At 38.2% G+C, this 17,023-nt stretch overlaps 2 protein-coding genes across 3 annotated transcripts; one reads left to right on the plus strand and one right to left on the minus strand.

Annotated features, from left to right (window-relative positions):
• Positions 1 to 5,873: 5,873 nt before the first annotated feature.
• LOC145778675 (uncharacterized) lies at positions 5,874 to 12,425 on the plus strand. Its single transcript, XM_082590217.1, has 9 exons — positions 5,874 to 6,032; positions 6,719 to 6,935; positions 7,239 to 7,367; positions 7,848 to 7,960; positions 8,680 to 8,926; positions 9,836 to 9,997; positions 10,522 to 10,664; positions 11,241 to 11,370; positions 11,711 to 12,425. The coding sequence occupies exons 1-9, from the start codon at positions 5,910 to 5,912 to the stop codon at positions 11,899 to 11,901; spliced, it is 1,455 nt and encodes a 484-aa protein (XP_082446343.1). The 5' UTR covers positions 5,874 to 5,909; the 3' UTR covers positions 11,902 to 12,425.
• Positions 12,426 to 12,497: 72 nt separating this feature from the next.
• Positions 12,498 to 15,724, minus strand: LOC145778676 (uncharacterized). Of its 2 annotated transcripts, XM_082590219.1 has the most exons (5): positions 15,530 to 15,575; positions 14,662 to 14,713; positions 14,394 to 14,503; positions 13,533 to 13,636; positions 12,498 to 12,950 (listed from the first exon to the last, which is right to left on the minus strand). In XM_082590219.1, exons 2-5 carry the CDS (start codon positions 14,698 to 14,700, stop codon positions 12,871 to 12,873), a joined length of 333 nt encoding a protein of 110 aa, XP_082446345.1. In that variant the 5' UTR covers positions 14,701 to 14,713; positions 15,530 to 15,575; the 3' UTR covers positions 12,498 to 12,870. The 2 variants fall into 2 exon arrangements, with proteins under 2 accessions (XP_082446345.1, XP_082446344.1); XM_082590218.1 differs by lacking the exon at positions 14,662 to 14,713 and having other exon boundaries at positions 15,530 to 15,724.
• Between the last annotated feature and the right edge of the window lie 1,299 nt (positions 15,725 to 17,023).

The raw sequence follows: 17,023 nt of genomic DNA on the forward strand, positions 1-17,023 counted from the left end.
CTCGCGGCGGCCTCAGCAGCTCTCGCTTCGGCCTCAGCTCTCGCGGCAGCCTCTGCTCGTGCGGCCTCAGCAGCTCTCGCTTCGGCCTCAGCTCTCGCGGCAGCCTCAGCTCGTATGGCTTCAGCAGCTCTCGCGTCGGCCTCAGCTCTCGCGGCAGCCTCAGCTCGTATGGCTTCAGCTCTTGCGATGGCCTCAGCAGCTCTTGCTTCGGCCTCAGCTTGGATCTGGAGCTCCTCTCGTCTTAACTGTAAGTTAATTTGTGCAACTATCCGTGACGAGCTCTCAGACATCCTAGTGCTTACATTTGAGGCGCTATCCTCAGGATGTATGTCAGCATCCAACCTATCTGAGAACTCAATTCAATTCAATTCAATTCAATTTATTTTTCTTTGTCAGAATGCAAAAGAAATGATATTGTAAAAAAGAAATACAGTAACAAAACCAACAAAAGGAAAAGGTGGCAAAACCTTAATGGTTTAAGACGTGCATAAAAAGATCTAATATTGCGGTATTTGCATCGATAAGTATAGTTAAGCACGGCCACCAAACCTGATACTGTAAAACAAGTAGCCTAGATGAATTAGTTAAGAATCAGTCGCCTCCTCGTTGCTGAAACAATTGAAGCGCCAATTCTTAAAGCAATGAGAACACGACTGAACCTAACAACATCACAAAAACAAACTAACACACACATATTGTAATTAGGTAATGGACTATCAAAACATGGATTATTTACAGATTTTATACAGAAATAAAGTGTTCGCAGCAACGATATTTGTTCGAATTCTTTTTGTTCGAAGTTATTTTTTAACGAGTTAAATTCGGGATCTACCCTATCACGAAGTTCTGCCAAGATTGCAGAGTTAACAATTTTACTCAAAAGAGCATGGAAATGCCGTAATTCCTCTTCTAAAGTAGATAACTTAGATCTAAAAATTAACAGTTCCTGCTTATCACTCAAAGAACCTAGGGCTACAGAAAGTTTCCCAATTTGAGTCAAAATATCCCGTCTAAGATGCCGGGCCTCTCGAACTGACTTAGCCTCATCGTTATTGGGTCCCTCCCCAGAATGGCCTGCCCGACCGCAAAGAACATCATCAGGCTTAAACTCAGTCGAGTCGACGGCGGTCGAGTCCCTGTCACCACCGAGTGTAGACATATTAAATGTTAGGGCTAAATTTAACAATTAAAAAATTAAGTTACACAAACACACAAAATTACAGTAGTTATAAAAAACTTAACTGCAAAGACCGTAAAAATACAAAAAAGAATTTAAATGCACGATACCGTAGCTGTACGAGTATGTGAAGTCCAAACGTCCACAAAACTTGCTTGGATTCTTCCACTTGAATCTTCAAGCACAGATGGATTGCCTTTAATCTTCTTTCTTGCCAATGAATGTCAAAGTTATTTTTTCTTCTGTACCAAACTGAGAAGAAATGTCTTTACTTTTTAGCTTAAAGTTCTTCAGTTGCCTACCGAGAAGAAATGTCTTTAATTTTCTTTGCTTCTTTAGACTACCAACCAACAAGATCTTCTTTTATTATTTCTTTGCTTTTGTAGCCTACCAACCAACAACTTCGTCTTTTATTTTTTATGGTCACAGCGGTAAACCATAATTTCTTCGTGGGAAAATTGTAACTTAAAGTTCCCGGATCCTTTCGTCTGCATATAATGACCGAAGAAACACACACTTGAACTTCTTTTCAAACAGTGTATTTCTGTAAAAATTAGCCCACGGCTACCAAAAACGAGGGGGTGCAACGCGTACACCACTGAAAACTGTCACTACAGAACAGATTACTTGGATAAAAGACGGAACCTTTGTCCAGCTAGCAAGCACTAAGCCAACAGTTAAATGTGCGGCCAACTTTCAAACAATCATTTTACGAATGACCAGAATAGATATCAATATCTCAAATTCACGTATGCAGTACTGTGACGCAATAATGAAAGACAATTATGAAGTCATTCCAACAGGTGTTTAAAGCTGATGTAATATTTCCTGTTTAAACAGGCCCAAACAGGCCCAAACAGGTCTGACACAAGTCTATGAACAATGGTGCAATTTCGGCACATTTTCTAGCAAGTTCCATGACGTAATATTCAGTAGACTTGAACGGTTTTATATGACGTTTGATTTGTACAGAGATTGGCCGTAACACTGTCAGAAAACGAGAACATCGCAAGGCCCGAGCCTCAAACAACCCTGGCCCTAGCCAACCATCCTTCCAATGTCCATCCTACAGCAGAAGTTTCACCGCACAGATAGGCCTCATCAGCCATCTCCGCACTCATGTAGCCTACACTGACCAAAGCCAACACTAAACAAAAAAAAAGCTTGATCTCAGTCCCATTGGCCATCTTCGGAAATGAAGGGCGAACATCATTCATCATCATCATTAAGCTAAGCCTGATTTCGGGACTGTTGCCAAGCAGCCTAATTAATGAAGTCTCTTAGCTAAGTCAGCAGTTAGTACATACATAGTACCAGCAGCATGGTAACGTGTAAGCAACTGATTTGACTCCATTTTGGACATTTGACCCCAATGAAACCTAATCCAAAAACCAACCTCTGAAACGCAAGAAGAAGATTAATCAGATTGTGCAAACAAACCGGTCATTATGCTTTGACAGTGTTAAATTATTATTGGTTATGTTTGAGTATAGAACGGCAATTTCCAAAATGTATTTTCTCTTAAAATTAAATTGTTAGCGTTTATTTAGCCTTAGAAGTAAATAAAAAATTTGGCCTTTTTTTATAATGTATTTGGCCTGACTATAACGTGAGTATCTGGCAACTTTGGTTACACTTAGAATCAGCGTTGCCAGATGGGGAAATAGGATACCAAATAAAAAAATTCTGGTGAAATTTAGAGGTCTTTGGTATTAACCTTTTTGACCTTGGAACCAAACAACGTTTTGGTGAAATCTGGTGAAATTTTCCCCACTCGAGTTTTTCCAAAATTTTTAAAAATATTTAGCAAAAATATCTCTGCTCGTACAAAAAACGTTTTGCAAGAGGTTTGCGCATGCGTGATGGCAGTGTGTTGCAAGTTCAGAGTGACCAATTTGCGCTCTTCAATCAATTTTTTGAATCTGAGAGCAGCACTGTACCAGCAATCGTGTAGCCTTTGCCACTGGCATGATTGCAGGCAGTGGCGAGACACTGGTTTTTGGAGAGTTCTTTTTACCAAAACTGGCCAAAATGGCAAGTTTTGTATTTAAAATTAGTGAAGGAGGTTGTTTTTTGCCCAAAAACTAAAAGTTTATCAACATCAGTGACCTTATACATAGGCTACATGCATACAGTGGCCACTTAATTCATTTTCATGGATATCCTGAGCAGGATAGGCTATGCCAAAATCTTTCAAATTTTTCATCAGGATGTTATTGCATCTTGGAGTGTATTTTAAGGTAGCCACTTTAACAAGTCGAAATTCTGCCACTGAAATTGATTAGAATGAAACCGCCAACCAATCACAAGCTACGGTTTAAGTGACGTAAAAAATGGCGAAAAGAAGATGATAGAAAGCAAATTAAGTGATGGATTTTTTGTCAGCTGGTTGGTTTAGGGGTTAGGGCTAGAAAGTAGTCATTTCATTGACGCGGGTTCGATTCCCACTACTGCTATTGCTCTTTTTCTTCTGTAATTACCAAATAAAGTTCAAAACAAGCATTAACTCTCTGGATAAGTGCGAGAAGGATCACAATTGGACGGTTAGTCATTCGCAGTGGCAGAATTTCGACTTGTTAAAGTGGCTACCGTATTTTAACCCTGGCAGTAAAAGTTTCCGCTTTTAAAGTAAAAATAACAACTTTTTTGGTTAAGAACTTTTGATGTTTATACTGACAATTATGACTGCTACAGTTATAATCCGTGTATGCAATGTGTGACAAAACATGTGTTTTGCATGATTATTCGTTTCATTTTAGTCTTATGTCTCAAAAACTGCTTGTATTTTTAGGCGAAATTGCTTTATTTAGGGTGTTTTAAATATCTGGTGAAATTGTATGCAATCTGGTGAAATCTTCGTTACTTTTTGGTGCCAAGCAGCTTCCAGCATCTGGCAACGCTGCTTAGAATTAAAAACAAGAGAGCAAGTGAAGAGACAGACAGTCGACAGACCAGTTCAGTTTGATTTTACGTATGTCTGTTATGACTTCCACAGCGAAAAACAATACATGTTAAACATAGCAAAGGTCTAGAAAATGGTAGAAGCGACAAAACGCGCACGTTATAACGTGCTTGATATGATACCAAAACATGACAATCGATTATGCAACACGTTAACATGTCATTTTACTTTTCAGATAAGTTTGAGAATTTGTGGCATACGGCATATATCTGTCACCGATAAAATGTGTTAGTCGTATCTCTTATTTGCCACCCATTTTGATGCACTTCACTGATTTGTATGACAAAAAAGGTTTATTGTGACCCTCGGTTTTGTTAAGGTTTCTTATAAACAATCCCATGTTGCATCATTGTTCAAGGCTAATTCGGTTTCTAATGTAGCCACTACGTAATGTACCTAAACACTTTCAGTCAACATTTTTTTTTAAATTCCAACTGGATGTAAGGCACTGAAAAAAATTGGCAGTGGCTATTTGACCGGCTCCGGTCTTTAATCTGAAACACTATTTGACCGGTCATGACGTCACTACATAAGCACTTTTTTCTTTTTCTCTTTCAAAGCAACAGACGAGAAGCGCCGATATAAGTTCTAAATTCAACACGTATTCTTCAACTCAGTCCGTAGCGCGTGCGATACGTCTCCGGCTGCCAATCTAGAGGGGATGAGTTCGATACCATCCGGAACCATTCTTATTTTTCATTTTTTTTTTTTATCTAAATTTTGACCCGAAGCGCATTTTTGTGGTCAATTTTTAATTTGAGTAGCCTACAGCCCATTTTTTATGTCTTTTCAAATGTGAGTAATACTGTTAGAGTTTTTTTAATTTGCTGGAATTTGAGAATTTCTCTTAGTAATTTTCCGATCGTCATAAGTGAACGTGTGTTGCCGAACGACCCTACATTTTTCTCTCAAGTTAGTTATATACAATACTTCTTTAAAAAATGGTTTTACCATTATCATTTCTTTTAAAAGAAGTATTGTATATAACTAACTTGAGAACTATTAACTAACTTGGACTGTAGGCTACTCAAATTAAAAATTGACCACATAAATGCGCTTCGGGTCAAAATTTAGATAAAAAAAATGAAAAAAAAGAAACAAAAGAATGCTTCCGGATGGTATCGAACTCATCCCCTCTAGATTGGCAGCCGGAGACGTATCGCACGCGCCACGGACTGAGTTGAAGAATACGTGTTGAATTTAGAACTTATCTCGGCGCTTCTCGTCTTTTGCTTTGAAAGAGAAAAAAAAAGTGCTTATGCAGTGACGTCATGACCGGTCAAATAGTGTTTCAGATTCAAAGACCGAAGCCGGTCAAATAGCCACTGCCAAAAAAATTCATAGCTTATTGTATTCTGAAAAGTTATTGAGCAGAAACTGTATCATATCTGATAAACTATGACTACCGGTAATGACTATACGAACGGTAAATAGTAACATCAGAAAATAAACAGAAGTTTAGACGTGTTGTGGTGGATACGATTTATATGGCATGGCGCATGGTCAAGGGAAGACATTCGTGACACCGTTGCAAAGTATTATAAATGCATTATTATTGTGAAGTTTAAACTAGAGGATGTGAATTCATTTTCAAGATCTTTTGCATAATTATTACTATGTACTGGTATTCTTTATTGTGTTACTACAAAAGGACATAAACAAAATGTATTTTGATTTCTTGTCTTGAAAAAAGCAACAAGGCGGTCTTTTTATATATTATAATTTTCCAGGTCCAAGTAGTATATTGTGTTTAAAGTGAAAGTGTTCATTATGGCTTCGAACGCAAGGAATTGTGAGGGACTGATATTGCAATTATTTAAAGTCGGTGCAATTAAATTTGGAGATTACACATTGAAGAGTGGGATACAGTCACCAGTTTACTGTGATTTGAGGGTGATTCTTAAAAATTATTTTTCACTTGTGTTATAACAGACATAATATGCAAGTATTGGAGCCTTGTTTGATATGATTATCTTTGCTTTTCAAAGTTTACCTGCAAGAATTATATAGTCAAAAAATTGCAAAATTTCTGCGTTTGCGTTAAAAGATAAAATATTCAGCAATACCGTATATATCTTCGAAAACATCAACCATACAAGCTCATGGGATACCTGAAAAAAGCAACTATCTATCTGGCAACTTTGGTGACATGTGGGGAAGTTAGAACCAGAGTTGCCAGAGGGCCTTGTTTTAGCCCAAATTCCAAAAAGCTGGCCTTTTTCAATTGCAGTTGGCGTAAAAAACTAAATGCAATAAAACTTCTCACTGAAGTAATTCCCGATCATATAATGCCTAAAGCCACCAAATACACCCTACAGCTGCATATTGTTGCAACTTCGTTGTACAGCCCCAATGAAACTACGGTATTAGATATAATATTTAAAATTCCCCATCCCTACAATGCATGTGTGACAAAATTTTGCCTGACTTTTTTCAATGAGAATGACAAGATGTTATTGTTCAGTAGCATTTTCAGGAATCTACTTTATACTTTTCAAATGTCATGTGCAATTGAAGCAGTGTTGAATGCTGATGAATAGTTTAATTTCGTTTACTAACACAGCTTCAAATTTTTTTAGGTAATCATTTCATTCCCATCACTTCTTAGTGAGGTTTCGGAATTATTATGGGAATTATCATCCAACTTGGAGTATTCTACAATTTGTGGTGTTCCATACACAGCACTACCCATTGCTACCTGTGTGTCTGTCAAACATGATATTCCAATGTTGATCAGAAGAAAAGAAGCAAAAGATTATGGAACCAAAAAAATGGTAGAAGGTTACTTCGACAAAGGTATTTCTTGAAATTATGAAGTTTAAATTTTTTATTCACTTGTTCAATAAGTATGGTACCTTTTTTATTACTAGAAGAAAGTTACCTGTTGTTTTTTCTATCTGTGTGAGCGTTATCTTTGTTATGTCTGGTTTTTGAAATTATATAATGTCTTGTTTGCAGTAAAGTTTTATCAAATTGATTGCTCATAGTAGGTACAACTGAAACTTGTTTTGAAAAGTTTACTCAGACTTTGCAGTGAAACTACTATGTCTTACAAACCATTAGTTGCTTATATTTGTTAAATCTCTTAATTTACTTTAGGCACAAAATCTCTGGTAATGGAAGATGTGGTGTCAACAGGCTCCAGTGTGCAAGAAACTGCAAACCTCTTGATTGAACATGGGCTTGTGGTGACTGATGCAGTTGTTTTGCTGAATCGCCAGCAAGGAGGTATGCTTCTGCCTGACACTGAACTTACTTGAACTGCTTTTAGAAACTTTTGCATCATACGATGTTATTGGAGATAAAATGTAGTAGAAGTAAATCTAATTGGTGAATACTGAGAGGCATAGAAAGTGTTGACCAAAGTCCGCTGCATAGCCGAGTGGAGAAATGCCTTTAAAGCGATGTTAAAAAAAGTGTTGGTTTGACATCTTTGGAGCCATTCAATTGTCATATGTCATCTGCAAGAGGGTTGTCAAAATGTGATGTTGCATTGTAGTCTTATAGACTTATAGAGTTATGCCATGTTTGGTGTTCATTTTTTCTGCCACCGGGCAAGAGCCTGGATGAGAAGAAAATATGACAAAGTTAAAAAGTGAAATTTCGTGTAAAGCAACCAATTATAGTTCCCTGCAAATTGTTTGTAGTCCAGCAGTTCTTCGTATTTCCTCCTTTTCTTTGATTACTTGTTACTATGTGTGTTTATAGGAGAAGAAAACCTTGCAAAAGCAGGAATCAAGTTAAAATCTGTTTTGACCTTAACTGAAGTTGTTGAGTGTTTATGCAAGCATGATAAGATTGAAAAGGATTTTATTGACAAGGTAATTGTGATAATAGTGAAAAGTGTTGGTGTCTCATTAATTGCAGTGCATTAATGATGTGAGTAAAAACAGAAAAATGACAATCAGGGCTGTGGAGTAGGGCGAAAAATACACGACTCCTTGGTTTATAACTGGCCGACTCTGGGCATGCTGAAATCCCTCCAGTTCCACAGCCCTGATTGCATCACCAAATGTATAGATTTGCATGTGACCAATGTTGTCATGTTAATACAAGTGCCCGTTTTGGTTTTCCTTCTGGTTATGCAATGGATATTGAATGTGTGCACTGTGCAGTATGTACGGTTCGGAATGGCCCGTTTCGGCGAGACCGATTCGGCAAGTGCCCTATTGGGCGAGAGCCCTTTTCGGCGAGTTCCCTATTCGGCAATTTTTTGAATTTTTTGTTTTAAATTATCGGGTATCGTAGCCTAATTATCATTGCTGTTTTAGGGGTTGGGGTTAGAGGTTGGGGGTTAAGGGTTAGGAGGTTAGGGGGTAAGGGTTAGGGGGTTAAGGATTAGGGGGTTATTTGAACGTTTAGCGACGTTAAAACGATGTAAAAGCGGCAATGATAATTAGGCTACGGTACCCGATAATTTAAAAAAAAAAATCGAAAAATCGCCAAATGGGGAACTCGCCGAATCGGACTAGCCGAATTGGACTCTCCGAATAGTAGCAGACCCTGTACGGTTACATACGGTACTCCTGTTTTGCCTCAGGTGAACAAGTTTTTGAATAGTTTTCGCTCTGATTCCTCCGCACCGATGTACAAGCCAGTGGAACCAGCGGCTAAGGCGTATGGCAAGCTTGATGACAGGAAACGCTCCTATGCGCATCGCGCCAGGGATACCAAGCATAACGTGGCCAAGAAGCTGTTTGAGATCATGGAAAGCAAGCAGACAAATCTCTGCCTGTCGGCTGATGTGGAGAGTTCCATGGACTTAATTGAACTTGTTAAATTATTAGGTAATCTTTTAAGTTTTTAATTCTAAATTGGAAAGCTATCTTTTACTATCTATAAGATTTAACGTCTCTTGTTCCTCATATGGCGAGGCTTGGACGCCAACGAATGTTTACTTTGTCTAATGGCATTTCTTCATGCCACCCGGCCGCAACTTTCCAAAGGGTACCATACAAAAATTCCCTACTTTGAAATTTGACCAATCAGAGTCGCGCTGATCAGTAGGGTACGCAATTTAACTTTGGTAATTACAGAAAAAAAAAGAGCAATAGCAGTGGTGGGAATCAAACCCACACCAATGAAATGACTTCAGCTACGATTTGCGTTTTTCCTTTGTTCTTCCGAAGTTTTAACATAGGGGATTTTTTATGGTACCTTTTGGTAAGTTGCAACCCGGTCCCGAGAGTCGACAAGGTTCTGAAATCGCAGATCTTCCCGGATGTTGTCCAGCCAACGTTTCTTTAGAACGTTCTCGAGGGTTATTCCGCAACCTGCTGTGCGTTACTTCCAACATAATTCCAACACTTTTGCTCTGTAGCTTTCATTGAGTCATTTTACGATTTGTAGTGGTTGCTCTAAAATACTACTCAGAAAGTTTCTGATCGTTTAGATTTTATTGTGTAGGCCTATTTCGCTGGATGCTGTTAACCACAATAACGAATCGTGACATCTTGACTTTATAAAAGTATAGTAGTTTTAAATATTATTTCACATATTCAATTTAAACTGCTGCACCTCAGCAATTCTCCTACCTATTGTCACTTTAGCAAATGGACTCTACAATGAGCATTAATTTTCTTTGCTAAAGGGCTTTTAGTGCACTACAAATTGTGAATTAACGTGTGATATCTCACTTCACAATTCCATCAAAATCCAGCGAGAAACTCCATGATATGATCTTTGTAATTTTCCAGGACCATTAGTTTGCATCGTGAAGACGCATGTGGACATTTTGGACGACTATTCACCAGCTGTTGTCAAACAATTGGTGGAATTGTCTGAACGTCACAAATTCTTATTGTTTGAAGACAGAAAGTATGCGGATATCGGCAACACAGTCAAGCTTCAGTACGCAGGTCGCAATTTATTACAAAAACACTTTTGTTTTGTACGGTACACTATTTTATCGTATATCCTGCTTGTTTGAAACCAGCACTTCAATATAGCAGTCACGTATTTTTTCATTTTCTGAAGGCTTTTGGTTCCATTGGCCTGTTATAGGCTAAGCAATAAAGTGCGTCCATCTTAAAAAAAAGTTTTTATATTTTTGTGCGTAAATGATATATCGCAATAGAAGGTTGGTGATATCAAACGAATTTGTGAAAACTGACCTCATGGGTTTGAAACCTGTTTGCCAACTAACAGTAGGCTGTGAACTTCTTCTGAAGATGAAACAAACAGATGAAGCTGTGATTGCTTGAGAGAAGGATAATCTTGCAAAAGCCAGGAACGTTGAAACAACCGTTAAAGATTTTGTAATCAAGATTCTTCTTTTTTTGCTTGTGGCGAAACGTCCCAAATATTTTTACCATCATCGCTGCCTAAAGTGCCCAAAGATGCTACTTGTACCACGCACTTAACTTCACTATATTGTGTCTAGGCGGAATGTTTAAGACAGCAGAGTGGGCCGACTTGACCAACGCCCATTCAGTGTCCGGCCCTGGTGTTGTGGACGGGCTTAAAGCTGCGGCCCAGGGCCATGGCGACCGAGGGTGCTTGCTCATTGCGGAAATGAGCTCAAAGGTATGTGCTCTTTCAATAGACGTACCTTGCCTTAAATTAGACACAAGCTTGGATCCAAAAATGCTATACCGATGCTACACATTTTGTTCCAATAATTTGAAAAGCATTTATCTTCTGAAAACAATAATAGGCTTTTCTTTTGAAATATATTTTCTCTATGATATTTAGTTCTAAGCCTTATCCAAAGACTATCATACCATTTCCCCATCATATTTTATTTCAGTGACATTCACTTTCTTGCAGAAACAGATTCTACGACATATTTCCGGCAGTTTAAAATTCTTGTAGGGGTGTGTTCCAGTTGCCCCACCCCTGGATCTGCCACAAAAGTTGACACTTCAAAGCTTCCTGACTAGGCTGCGTTCACAAAGAAAGCTTGATTAATTATAAACGCAGTAGCCGTCGTTTGAGCTTCTGAAGCCTAAGGTCAATCCTTTCACCCACCCAGATAGGCGATGTTGCCCGAACTACTTGAGATCAACTAAACCTGGGTTTCATCATCCAGGACGGGAGTTGAGCATTGTTCTTTGATTTGAAGCGGACATGTTTGTTATCAGCAAATCTATTTTCGTGCAGGGGAACTTAGCAAGCGGTCAGTATACGGAGTCTACGGTGAAAATAGCGAACGAAAACGAAGATTTTGTGATCGGCTTCATATGCACATCGAAAGTTTCAAACAATCCAAACCACGTCTTTTTAACTCCAGGTATATCTTTATAATTATTTGCACAATTTTGACAAAAATGAGTTGATTCCACAAATGTGAATAGAATGGTTTGTTTCAGCCCGATGCTGCGGGTTCGCTGTGGTAGTGGCGTTTTTGCAAGCTTTCAGAACACAGTTCCCAAGCCATGTACAATAACGAATGGCTGGAGCATCGTTGTTTTTTGATGACTCTTTTTTTCGGCTTGAGGCTGTTGTCATGATTGCCTGTGACTTAGTTTAACCTTAGCCTACAACTCAAGGTTTAGCAGAGAATCTGAAATATTAAGCTTTGCCCCCAGTTTATATTTTTTGTATATTCAGCATTTCTTACATAAACTTAGGTGTAAAGCTTCATCCTGGAAAAGATTCTCTCGGTCAACAGTACCTAACTCCTGACGAAGTGATCGGGAAGCGGAATTGTGACGTCATCATCGTCGGGAGAGGGATCGTGAACAGCACGAATCGTCTCGAAACCGCGACGGCATTCCGCAACGCCGGATGGGCCGCCTACCAAAAGCGGTTGACCTTATAAACCTGATCGACCCATCGAGATTACACAACTGTTCCAAGCTCTCTTTTGCCACCACTGCCAGTTTATTAAAGTCTTGAACGTCACTCAGTCGTCAGACCACTCGGCATGCGACAACTCAGCAAGTAGATTTCGGCTACTGCCAAGTTAGCAAATGAGATTTTCACCTAGCATCGGACCTAGCTTGTCCATCGTTTGCTGACTTGTGACATGCCAAGTATAGGCTTGGTCAGTTGTTACTTGCTTAGTTCCATCATTTACCAACTTCAGCCACTTGCTGAAATGTTGCTAGCTCAGTTGTCACTTGCTCAACTGCCATTTGCTCAGTTCACAAATGCTGACTTGTAGGAGACTTGGATAACTCGCCGAAGATATTTGTAAGAATAGTGTTTGTCATCCCTACCTTAAATTACCATTCACCAAAGTAATGTATTGAATTTTCGCGAGTATTTGAAATGTAAGGTTGTTAAATACACCCTTTATTGTTACTTCTTATTTAATGTTTACACCCATGTTCGAACAATTTTGGTCTGCTTGTTGACAAAAGCTCGTCTCAGCCTGCGCAGAAGAATAGTCTCGTAACAGCCTCAGCACAAAAGTAACTCGTCGTTTTTTTCATTATCGTGCCAGCACCATACTTTTTGTTACTCACAAATGTCACCTTGACAAAGTACACAACCGCATTGTGACATGAATTTTTAGGGTTTGCACGCAAATCAAACAACATGCACGACATACAACTGAGGTTTTGACGTAAAACCAGGAAAATATTACAAACGTTATGTAACAAATCGTCTGATTTTATTTTTTCGATGTTGGAAATTCGGAAAGGTTCTGAGTGGTTTAAGGAGGTTCAGTAGCGAAACCCAGTTTGAGAGAATCCTTCATTTTTGCTCTCCACAAGTTTGTCGTAGTTTTCCACCAATCACAACAAAGCACATCATCTAGTTTACGACGATCAGCCGTACTGCTTCATGGGATTATGCGACGTTTTAAAACGAATTCATTCACTGGAATCAGTTTGGTTTTTTGTTTGCTTTCTTTGAAGTCATCTGTGAAAACAGTATTTGATTGATAGAAGTATAGCAGAGATCACTCCACACGTATACGAAAGAATACAATTTTGTTTGGTTTAAGGCTAGACACCAACTTAATAATACACAATGGAGCCAATCCTTGCGGCATGAGTGATGTCACCTGCAGAACCTTATTTAAATAGTTTGCATGTAAAGAAATGTGCTTGATGAAGATTTCCATCAAATGAGAAATATGCCAATCTTCATGTCCACCTTAACTGTGTTATTAACCACTAAGATCTAGCCGTGTGTTATCGATGGGTGTCGAACTGACGTCCTTCCGAACGTCAAGCAGCAGACACTCGGCTGCATTGTTGAACTTAACCTCAGCAGCAAATGGTCGGAATGCCTGTTCAATCTAATTAAAAAATAAAATGCAGATACAAAAAGTAAATAATGAGATTAGTACATAATGCACATTTTGGGGTTTTGTTTTATTATTCAACCTTGTCACGGCATTTAAGATTTTAAGTTGCTGTGAATTTGAATAAGAAGCTGCGCTGATAAATGGCTTTCCAAGGCAGTTTGTAATATTTACTTCACAAGATATTCTGATACCTTCATCACTTGACAAGAACACGTCATAGGGGGGTTCATCATGGGCCATCAACATTGCCACAGGTGTCTCCTGTCTTATCCGTTTTGATCCAGAAAATATCATTCTGAAAAGTATTACTTTGAGAATTGATGTATAGTGAACTTGAGCCTGCACTATGGAGTTTTAAGGTTAAGTCCCTGAGTTGTAGGTTTTTTATCAGACTTTTCTTGTTTTATCTTCTGGTAAGAACCTTTTCCAGAAGCACGGGACTATTTTAACCCAGTGCTGGGGGCTTGGTTTGAGTATATGTACATTGCAGTAAGCCTACACATTGCAATGCACCTACACGAGCCAAGTCTTCTCCGGGTATTTAACCCTGGGGCCTTGACAGGTACCACTGCTCTGGGCCAGAGAAGACTTGATAGTCTGAAAACTAAGGGGCAACCCCAAAGCACTACATACTCAAACACTTGGTGTCTTCTCACCAGTTGCAGTTCTATGTCAGTACCCAGGACAGAATTGCTCATTTTTATGCAGAGCTCCACAACAAGGTGTACCTCGAGGCAATGCTAGGGTTACAGCCCAATACCCATAACCTGAATATATATACTTTTCAAAGAAGGGTTATGTCTTCGAACACCTGTTGAGTTGGTCCATTTGTGATTACATTGTACTGTGGCCAGAAGAGACGCAAAATAAAAGGATTATACAACTTTGAAAAGTTTGACTGGAAGTTATAAATTTGTAAGACATTCTGTCTGTCTGGACAGATTTTCACCGCGTGCACCAATTTTTGCATATATATACAGTGGAGGATTTATCTCATGAATACGACACAATAAAATAATTTCAAAATGATACATTATGATTATTAAACTTACTGATCATTCCCATCCTTAAAAGTATCAATATTATAACTTATCACATTTCTATAGACAGCATGTTTTATTCGTGACAATGTTCTTGCTTCTGGGTTGAGTGAGTTGACATCCTGAATGAAAAGTCATCATCAAATTGTTGCGAAGTGCCAAGTTTTTTGTGGAGTTATGTTCTACAAACTTTAAAGTTGTTTTCTGCATAGTACATCACATCAATCTATGTAACTAACATAGGTTTAATAATTTTAAATACTGAAATGAAATTAATGACCTTCAGTGCTTTTCCATGTTGCTTAAATTTTCTACACATGTTTGGTTTTTGTCTGTCAAGAGTGCAATGCAAAATATATCAACAACAAAAATAGAGCATACATTTGATTAAGAACAAAAACTTATCTTTAAACTACAAGACCACAGAATATCTAATTAGTTTAAAAGCAGCATCAAGATGCTCACTGAAGGTGGGTGAATCTATAAAACAGATAAAAAAATTTCAATTATATACCTAAATTAAGTGTCAATACTAACAATGGCAGATGTTCTAACGAAATAAGATGATGAAAGAGAATACATGACATTCATGAAATAGCAAAGTATATATTATATGTTTTTAAAAAACAGACAATAAGAATGAACATAAGACTTCCGTTGTTACAGTATGGCTGCGAGACATGGACACTGTTTTCGAAAATGTCTAGAAAGCTGTGGGCTGAAGCTTATATAAAAAATAATGATAACATTGGAAACACAAAATACATATCCAATAAACATGTATTGTATAGAGCAGCAACAAATAAAATCTTAATAAAAAGCATACAACAAAATCAGCTGAGATTGTTCGGATGTCATAGGAAAAAGGAGGATCTCAAAAAATGTCTGTGTATCAAAAATTAAAGAAATGTAGTGAGAAGGGTAATCTTCTTGTACTGGTATACGTTATACAGGATAGAACTGGTTGAACAAAAGAAGCATAACAGCATGTTCCTGAGTGGGTCTGTAGAGATTGGCTAAGGATAGCCTAAAGAGTTGTGGAGGAGAATGGCTTTCAACATCTTGTGAAGATAAGGCACTTAAAGAAGAAGAAACAGTGTCAAGAACCTGAAATGTTTTGTTGAAACACTTTACAATGTAGTGCTGACCTGGTTATTGTGTGGTATAATTTTGTTTCTGTGTTCTAACTTTCTTCTTGTAGATTCATTGATGTAACTGTAAGCACACTCATCAGAAGCAGATTCCTCATTTTCTACATTTGGTGAAGCCAACTTCACGGTTTCAAAAGTTTTATTGAGTGATTGATTGTCCATAAAACACGACGCAGATTTGATGTAATTTACTTTTCTTTGTAAAAATGCAAAACAAACGATATTGTTAAAAACATAATACAGAAACAATGTCAAAAGGAAAAAGTTTGAAAAACACAATGGTTGAGATGTGCATATGATGTTACATTATACTTCAGTAAAATGAAGATTGATTACTATCATTTAGAACATATAAAAAGCTGGCTTGGTTTTTGAATCTTTATCCTCGGACTGACAAAGCCTTGATAGGTTATTCCTGGTAGTTTCGCATACTTGTAGAATGTAGAGGATCTTGACACAGGGCCGGTTACCGAGATTGGCAGAGTAAAGTTTTTCCGATTGTTGAAGTCTTATTGCCAGGGAATTATTCCATTTACCAGGTGCTGCTGAATGGAGAGCAGTCCTGAAATATGTTGCTTAAGTGCACACCCCGACAGTCAAACTAGCGCCATGTGATCTTGAGCCGGGCGAGTAACCACTGAGCTAACGAGGTGGACCTAATGGCAAAGTTTTTTTTAATCTTGTCCAGAGCCCCCATATTATGGGGTAACCCTTGACAGGTCACTATCGTACTAAATCCCTACAAGCAACATTCAAAAATCCCTACATGTCTCCACCCAAACTTTGGCACCAATTTGTCAGTGATGTCCACTAAAATAAATATTATATTTTTTTTTTGCAAAAATGTTTTATTTTCAAGTAAATATTTAATAACTTAGCAAAGGAGTAGCCTACTGTAGCTTAATACCGGTAGGCTACAATCAAGCTTGCTTGATTAAATCTTTATCCTCGGACTGGGAAAGCTTAATCTTGGCAGTTTCGCATACTTGTAGAAACTTTGAATCACTGACGCAAGCCCGGTCACAGAGATTGACAGAGTGAAGTTTCCAATTGTTGAAGTGTTCTACCAGGAAATTACTCCGTCCAATAGATGCCGCTGAATGAAAAGCAGTCCCTAAACTGCGTTGCAGCGTTGCCAGATGCTGGAAGCTGCTTGGCACCAAAAAGTAACGAAGATTTCACCAGATTGCATACAATTTCACCAGATATTTAAAACACCCTAAATAAAGCAATTTCGCCTAAAAATACAAGCAGTTTTTGAGACATAAGACTAAAATGAAACGAATAATCATGCAAAACACATGTTTTGTCACACATTGCATACACGGATTATAACTGTAGCAGTCATAATTGTCAGTATAAACATCAAAAGTTCTTAACCAAAAAAGTTGTTATTTTTACTTTAAAAGCGGAAACTTTTACTGCCAGGGTTAAAATACGGTAGCCACTTTAACAAGTCGAAATTCTGCCACTGCGAATGACTAACCGTCC

This window comes from Aplidium turbinatum, chromosome 10 (assembly GCF_918807975.1).
Source record: "Aplidium turbinatum chromosome 10, kaAplTurb1.1, whole genome shotgun sequence".
NCBI lineage: Eukaryota > Metazoa > Chordata > Ascidiacea > Aplousobranchia > Polyclinidae > Aplidium > Aplidium turbinatum.

Coding starts and splice junctions, on each gene's coding strand:
- LOC145778675 (XM_082590217.1), top strand. CDS start 5,910: ATGGCTTCGAACGCAAGGAATTGTGAGGGACTGATATTGCAATTATTT. Junction 10,665..11,240: donor TTGCGGAAATGAGCTCAAAG/GTATGTGCTCTT, acceptor ATTTTCGTGCAG/GGGAACTTAGCAAGCGGTCA. Junction 11,371..11,710: donor CCACGTCTTTTTAACTCCAG/GTATATCTTTAT, acceptor ACATAAACTTAG/GTGTAAAGCTTCATCCTGGA.
- LOC145778676 (XM_082590218.1), bottom strand. CDS start 15,694: ATGGACAATCAATCACTCAATAAAACTTTTGAAACCGTGAAGTTGGCT. Junction 14,504..15,529: donor TTATACCACACAATAACCAG/GTCAGCACTACA, acceptor CTTTTCATTCAG/GATGTCAACTCACTCAACCC. Junction 12,951..13,532: donor GTTCTTGTCAAGTGATGAAG/GTATCAGAATAT, acceptor CTGTTTTCACAG/ATGACTTCAAAGAAAGCAAA.